Source organism: Bison bison, unplaced genomic scaffold, assembly GCF_000754665.1.
Source record: "Bison bison bison isolate TAMUID 2011002044 unplaced genomic scaffold, Bison_UMD1.0 scf7180017864309, whole genome shotgun sequence".
NCBI lineage: Eukaryota > Metazoa > Chordata > Mammalia > Artiodactyla > Bovidae > Bison > Bison bison.
In genome coordinates this window covers 3,184,596-3,192,639 of record NW_011494881.1, presented here as the reverse complement: position 1 = coordinate 3,192,639, position 8,044 = coordinate 3,184,596, and the positions used below count along the sequence as shown (strand labels likewise).

The 8,044-nt window shown below is 36.7% G+C and overlaps 1 protein-coding gene across 6 annotated transcripts in view; it reads right to left on the bottom strand.

Moving 5' to 3' along the window:
• Nucleotides 1-468: 468 nt before the first annotated feature.
• The window catches only part of DDX50 (DEAD (Asp-Glu-Ala-Asp) box polypeptide 50), a 33,785-nt gene continuing 26,209 nt past the window's right edge, over nt 469-8,044 (bottom strand). For all 6 annotated transcript variants that reach the window (XM_010852196.1, XM_010852195.1, XM_010852194.1 and 3 more), the window contains 3 exons: nt 5,246-5,380; nt 3,820-3,864; nt 469-962 (listed from right to left, as the gene is read on the bottom strand). In XM_010852196.1, the coding sequence (XP_010850498.1) occupies nt 684-962; nt 3,820-3,864; nt 5,246-5,380 (459 nt within the window). In that variant the 3' untranslated portion in view covers nt 469-683. The remainder of the gene's footprint in view (nt 963-3,819; nt 3,865-5,245; nt 5,381-8,044) is intronic.

The window sequence follows — 8,044 nt, the reverse complement described above, 5'->3', positions numbered from 1 at the left end:
GGCACACCCCAATTAGATCCTTCACATTCCATAGCTACTTTCATCCTAAACATCAGGTGTTAATCTCAACCAGAATTGCTGCTGTAAACTGTAAGTTCCTTGAAGATGGCGACCATGCCTTATTCACCACTATAGCCCTGGGGGCTAGGATAGTGATGGGCACACAGTAGACATTCAACAAGTAACTTTAACTGTTGAATAAATTATTGAGGATGCACTGCTTGCACACCTTTTGATTAACTTTATCTAAAATTTAAAATGTTACATCTAACCAATCACATCACCAGTCTTTACAGCCCTTTAATGCAAAAGGCATTTCTTATTTTCTACCCTATTATTATACAGAAGGAATGATCTGAATACAGACACACCATATTTTGTATTATGCAAGTAACGTTAAGATTGACTTAACTGCCACATTTTTGAAGAATTTTAAAAGATTACATTGAGAAAATTCTTCACACACAGTGAAAAGAGACAATAAAAGGAAGTTTTTTATTCAAAGGTATAACTTGATAAGTAGATTTGTTTACAACCATTCTTGTGAAATACTTTTTAAAAAAATACAACCAACTTCTTTCCAAATAGCAGACACAGACCTCAGCTATGATGACCTAATTTTTGGTTGATAATGTACATGATTATGCAGAAACAGGCAAGCTCACACTGGAAGATTAACTATCTCAGTCAAAATTCCGCTTGTGGCCCCCACTTCTTGATCGATTTCTATTCCCACTTCGTCTTCTACCATCTTGTCGACTTCCTGTCCGACTCCCCTGCCGACTCTGTCTACCTGACCGGCCACCGGATCGACCACCTGACCGGCCTGACCGGCCCAACCGGCCACTTGACCAACCACTCCTCTGTCTGGAATTAGAAGATGTGTTTCCATCATAATATTCTTCAATTTCAGGCAACTTGGCTGGCACTGAGAGTATCCAGTCTGAATCATGCCACTCTGCCTGTTGGGGTAATTTACAGGATTATACAAATGCAAAATAGAAACCATAAGCAAGCACATGAGTACAGGAGACTCTTTGAATATCTATTAGCTAAATGTCATCAATCCATTAAGTCCAGAGTATCTGGAATAAAACTAAAAACCAGAAAGCAAAAAATATTCAAAGCTAAAACATAGGAACTTAAGTTTCCTAAATTTCATGAACAAACAAAACAGAAACAGACTCAAATACAGAGAACAAACAGGTGGTTTCCAGAGAAGAGAGAGATGAGGGGGATGAGTGAAACAGGTAAAGGAGATCAAGAGACAGAAACTTCCAGTTACAAAATAAATTAATCACAAGGATGAAATGTACAGCTTGGGGAATATAGTTAATTATACTGTAATATTTTTGAATGATCAAAGTAGCAAGACTTATTGTAGCGATCATTTTGTAATATAAATATAGAATCACTATATTGTATACCTGAAACTAACACAGTTTTGCAGGTCAATTATATCTTTAAAAATTTTTTTTTAAATGTAGACACTGGGAGGAAATGCTTCAAAATGCTAATAGTGGTTATCTCTGGGGGATGGGAATTTATGTATGAGTGTTACTCTTTTTTTGTTAATCGTTCAGTCGTGTCCGACTCTTTGCGACCCCATAGAGTGTAGCCCACCAGGCTCCTCTGTCCATGGGATTCTCCAGGCAAGAATACTAGAGTGGGCAGCCAGTCCCTTCTCCAGGTGATTATTACGTTATACTTTTATGTGTTTCTAGTTGTCTGCAATGAACATCTACTCCTTGTAAAACTACAAAAAAAAAAAAACACAATAAATGTCATTAAAAATGAAAAAAATCCTGTTAAAACTTAAATCTCAAATTTAATGCAACAGTACAAAGCTTGGATCCTCCTCACCCCCAAAAAAGTTTCTAAAAGCTAAGTATTAGTTGGAAGAGAGATTTTCAGGCCAATTTTGGCACTCTAAATTCCTACTCGGTTTATACATTCTAAAAGAGCCCACTGGTTTCTCAGCACAAAACAAACAGGCCACTAATAAGTGGTCATTGCTTTCAGAAGGTATACTGACAGAAACAAGGTCTGAGAGCTGATAATGCAGATTAAAAATCTGTCAACAGGGACTAAAAATGTCGCTATTGGAAACAATTTCGTATTGGGGTAAACAAAATATAAAGATCAGCAGCGCTTAAGAGCATCAATATGTCATATCCTGCTACACTGTCTTTCATTGTGATCATGAGTTGCCAAGGCAAGTTAATATTAAAATACCTTACATGTCAGAATGAGCAGAGGCAAATAGCCACACACACAACTGGTGGCAATATATGACCAGAGCCTTAAAAATACACACAGTTTTTGGCCAAGCAGATATCTTAAAAAGTTCATCTTAAAGAAATAAACTTGGCAATGCATAAAGACTTAGCTATGGAAAAAAAAAAAGACTTAGCTATGCCAACATTTAAGGCCGACCTGTTTATAATGCATGCGAGTTGCTCAGTCATGTCCGACTCTTTGTGACCCTATGGACTGTAGCCTGCCAGGCTCCTCTGTTCATGGAATTCTCCAAGCAAGAATACTGGAGTGGGTTGCCATTTCCTTCTCCAGGGGATCTTTCCAACCCAGGGATCAAACATTGTAGGCAGATTCTTTACCATCTGAGCCACCAGTGCAAATCTGTTTATAATAGAGTACTAGTACTGGAAATAATCTAAATGTCAGAAAAACAGGACATTGGTTAAGCTGGTCACCCATATGGCCAAATGCCAGGGAGCCAATAAAAGTAAGTAACTGTATAGTTGATAAAGAAATGTGTTTACAACATATTCTGAATTTTAAAAAGGACTTTGAAAACCAAATAATCCCGTTATTGTGTCAAATATGTATGTATCAGGGACACAGATAGACAAATTTCACAGTGTAGGAATTTAGTGGACAATCTCTTTCTTCTTCAGATAGAACACAAGGAAAATTTTTTTAAAGAGATAAAGGAATTGGAGAACCTACAGAGTAAAAGAGACAAAAATCAAATTATACAGAATGAACTTTGCAGACCTTCTTATATTTAAAAATATTCAGGAGACAGGGGAAAATGTAAACACAAAATTGGATAATACTGATGAATTACTATTTTGGGGGTTTAATAATGGTATTATGTTTTTTGAAAGTGTTTTTAATATTTTAGCTATATAAAAGTATTTATGGTTGAAATGATAAGACTTCCAAGAATTTGTTTCAAAAGAATACAGGAGAGAGCTTCCTTGGTGGCTCAGTGGTAAGAATCCACCTGCCAATGCAGGAAACATGGCAGTTCGATCCCTGATCCAGGAAGATCCCACATGCCACGGAGCAACTAAGCCTGGGTACTACAAATATTAAGCCTGTGCTCTAGAGCCTGGGAGCTACAACTACAGTGCCCATGTGCCTCAACTATGGAAGCCTGTGAGCGCTATAGCCCACGCTTCGCAACAGGAGAAGCCACTGCAACTAGAGAAGAGCCCCACTCTCTGCAACTGAGGAAAAAAAAAGCCCACACAGCAAGGAAGACCCAGCACAGGCATAAACAAAATTAAAAAAAAAAAAAAGAAAAGGAATACAGCGTAAGTGGATGGAAGCAGATATCAAACACAACTGACCGTGAGCTGATACTGCTGAAGCTGGGTGATGAGTACATGGGGATTTGGTATGCAATTCTATTTTTTCACATTTGACAAACTGGATATTTATAATTTATTAGTTTATTAAGGATTCTTTCACTGATTTACACATTATAAAGATATTATAAATATGTCTTTTTAATCTCTGTCTTTTAGAGAAACATATTCAACTATTTAACGGATAAAAATTTTTATATACCTGTAACCTTTCTGATTCAGTTGTGGGAACATCAAAGCAAACACCCTAAAAGCAAAATGAAAATATTTTTATTTAGATGCACACAAGTTGATTTTTTAAAATGCCTTCTTATAATTTTATATAAACTAAAAAAAGAAAAGATTAAGTGGGTCCCATGCTTACAGAATTAAACCAGCTAATACATAATAATATATGACACAGAATGACTGTTAATTGTACTTCCTAAATCTAATACATAATAATAAAAAAATAAAAGATTAAGTGGGTCCCATGCTTACAGAATTAAACCAGCTAATACATAATAATATATGACACAGAATGACTGTTAATTGTACTTCCTAAATCTAATACATAATAATAAAAAAATAAAAGATTAAGTGGGTCCCATGCTTACAGAATTAAACCAGCTAATACATAATAATATATGACACAGAATGACTGTTAATTGTACTTCCTAAATCTAATACATAATAATAAAAAAATAAAAGATTAAGTGGGTCCCATGCTTACAGAATTAAACCAGCTAATACATAATAATATATGACACAGAATGACTGTTAATTGTACTTCCTAAATCTAAAAGTAAACCAGTACCTAATAAGAATTGACTACTAATGAGCACCTAGAGAATTCCCTAGAAAAGTTTTTGTAGACACTATAATGTTCCATGTCCTGTGTAAAATGACCCATCTAATAAATTCCTTTAAAAATTTAATAACTGAAGATGTTTCCTCTTTGATCTTGGCTGCCAGTACACTGAAAGTTAATTAATATCCAAATATAGCAAATGGTTTGGCCTAAGGATGTAAGTATATTTTCCCTCCCCCTCCACATTTTTTCTGAATGTACGTAGTTGTCTTACGATCTTTTTTGAAGGTAATATTAAACTTTGAGAAAGATAACTTTCCAATAAACAAATTAATAAATTCTAGATTAGCATGAACTTATATAATCAGGTGAGATGAATAAATATAACGTCTTTTCACAAAACCATTAGAAGAAATCAGTCACTAAGATTACAGATGGCTTTAACTTCGCTATTTCATAACTGTACAAAAATACCTAATTCAGTTATCCTCATTAACAACCAATAGCAGGCCACTTAGAAACCAATATTGTATATTCTCTTAAAAAAAAAAAAGATTTAGCTGTTGCAATTATGTTGCTCAATTGTAAAAAATAAACACACACAACCACATATGCCTTCAAAGGCAGAAACTTAGATAACTTGAATTACAAATTAAGGAGAATAACTTACAGCTTTCTAGAGGAATGGGTTACTTACGTAACTCCCCAAACTTCCAACTGGAAACACACTAACACATGGATAAAATAGTATTATTCATCCCATTAGACTTCAAAAAAACAATGAACAAAATCTACTAGTCTTTATAAACATATACAACAGTTGTCTAGAAAAGCCTACCATATTTCCTTTCAGGAGGCACATTCTGGTAATTTGGGACACAGCATTACTACTCAGCTTTCTGTTAAGTTCTTTCCAAGCACAGCTGACATCCTGTATTTCTTCTGGGCTTTCCAGAGTCATGGTCACAAACCCCTTAAGAAATAAAAGTCACACTGTGTTTGAGAGAAAAGCAGCAGCAATAGGACAATAACATTTTAACTTAACAGCCTTTTTTGATTTATGGCGTCCCAGGTGGCACTAGTGGTAAATAACCCCCCTACCAACACAGGAGACGCAAAAGACAAGGGTTCAATCCCTGGGGCGGGAAGATCCTCTGGAGGAGGAAATGGCAACCCACTCCAATATTCTTGCCTGGAGAATCCCATGGACAGAGGAGCCTGGAGGGCTACAGTCCAATGGGTCGCAAAGAGTTGGACACAATTGAAGCGACTTAGCATGCATGCGTACACTTCTTATAAGCCAACATGACCAGTATAACATGACCACTAAAAAAATAAACTATACTAATATAAGACTAGTGCTTATAGATCATTGAAAGTACCATTCTTCTATACATTGATGTAAGACTACATTTAATTCTTAACATAATGCTTCAAGAGGAAATTATACAAACTACAGCATCAGGGATAAGATAAGGTAGTGAAGAATTAAGGAAATGCTGAAGGACTCAAGGTTAGCTTTGAGTGGAAAAACAAGAGGACATAAACTTGTTTAAACTTTTGAAGGACTACACTTGAGCAAAAATGACTTGCTTTGTAAAAGTTCACTGGACAACAAAACAGTCAACATGAAGAAGATATAGGGAGGCATTGATGTAACAAATGGTTAAGTGCCCCCTACATATGTGCCAGAGACTGTCCTAGGTGCTAGAGATTCAGCAGTAAATAGTCCTTTGTCTCAGGGAGTTACCTTGTAGTGTACATGTAGCAAGGGGTTGGGGTGGGGGCAGTGAATGATGATGGGAGTTGTTGCTGTTTAGTTGCTAACTTGTGTCCAACTCTTTTGCTACTCTGTAGCCCACCAGGCTCCTCTGTCCATGAGATTTCCCAGGCAAGAACACTGAAGTGATCATGCCATTTCCTTTTCCAGGAAATCTTCCTGACCAAGGGGATCAAACCCAAGTCTCCTGCTTGGCAGGCAGATTCCTTACCACTGAGCCACCAGTGAAGTCCAATGGTGGGAGAGGAGACAGGTAACAAAGAAGTAAATACACATAATGTCATAGTAATAAGAATCATGGGGAAAAAAAAATAAAGCAGGGGAAGAAAACGAAAATAGAGAGTAAAGGCAGGAATAAACTACCTTAGACAGGGTGATGGGGAAAGACCTCTGATACCTGATACCTGATAGAAAGCCGAGTGAGTGGAGGAGGGAGCCAAGATTAGTAAAAGAACATTCAGAATAATCTGATAGAAAGCCGAGTGAAGTGGAGCAGGGAGCCAAGATTAGTAAAAGAACATTCAGAATAATACAAATAAGCACAAAGGCCTTGTGTAGGATTAAGTTTATGTTTGAGTATCAGCAAGTAGGTTACAATAGGTGAAACAAGCAAGGGGAGAGTGACAGGAGATGAGGCCAAAGAGGTAGCAAGGGAAGACCCTACAGCACATTCCTCGTAAAGACTTTGGATTTTGATTTTAACCCATAAAAGAAATATAAAACCACCTACACCCTGTTGCTAAGATATTTAAGCAGAGGTTAGATGACCCATCTGCCAAAGAAGGATTCTTTTTATTAGATAAAGGTTGGGATTAGATGACCTCTTAAATACTTCTTAGGTTTAAAAGTCTACCTTATGTTGATGTATGGCAAATATGAAACAAATACTATAAAGCAATTATCCTTCAATTAAAAATATTTTTTAAGTAAAATAAAAAAGATGTTACAATGGTAATGATGAAATATTATGAATAGTTTTATGCCAACAAATTTGATGACTTAAAAAGTGTACCTTAATGTTTCCTTAAGAAATGTGGTTTAAGTTTTCTTGAGAAGCATCTGGTGGGTTATTAGGGATAAAGTATTTGCTCAGTGCTAAAATAACACCCCATGGATTTCTTACTAATTACAGAGTAAAATATACTTTTTATAATGGGAATACATGGCTCTGGTATGGTTTGATATCTGATACTGACCTGGCAGGGGGACAGGTCAGATGGTGTTTTATACACATACACATACTCTCCACATATACAGGCAATCCTTACTGTGCATGGGAGAAACGCTGGGCTGGAAGAAGCACAAGCTGGGATCAAGACTGCCAGGAGAAATATCAATAACCTCAGATATGCAGATGACACCACCCTTATGGCAGAAAGTGAAGAAGAACTAAAAAGCCTTTTGATGAAAGTGAAAGAAGAGAGTGAAAAAGTTGGCTTAAAGCTCAACATTCAGAAAACGAAGATCATGGCATCTGGTCCCATCACTTCATGGCAAATAGATGGGGAAACAGTGGAAACAGTGTCAGACTTTATTTTTGGGGGCTCCAAAATCACTGCAGATGGTGACTGCAGCCATGAAATTAAAAGACGCTTACTCCTTGGAAGAAAAGTTATGACCAACCTAGAGAGCATATTGAAAAGCAGAGATATTACTTTGCCAACAAGTCTGTCAGCTAAGGCTATGGTTTTTCCAGTGGTCAAGTATGGATGTGAAAGTTGAACTGTGAAGAAAGCTGAGCGCTGAAGAATTGATGCTTTTGAACTGTGGTGCTGGAGAAGACTCTTGAGAGTCCCTTGGACTGCAAGGAGATCCAATCAGTCCATCCTAAAGGAGACCAGTCCTGGGTGTTCATTG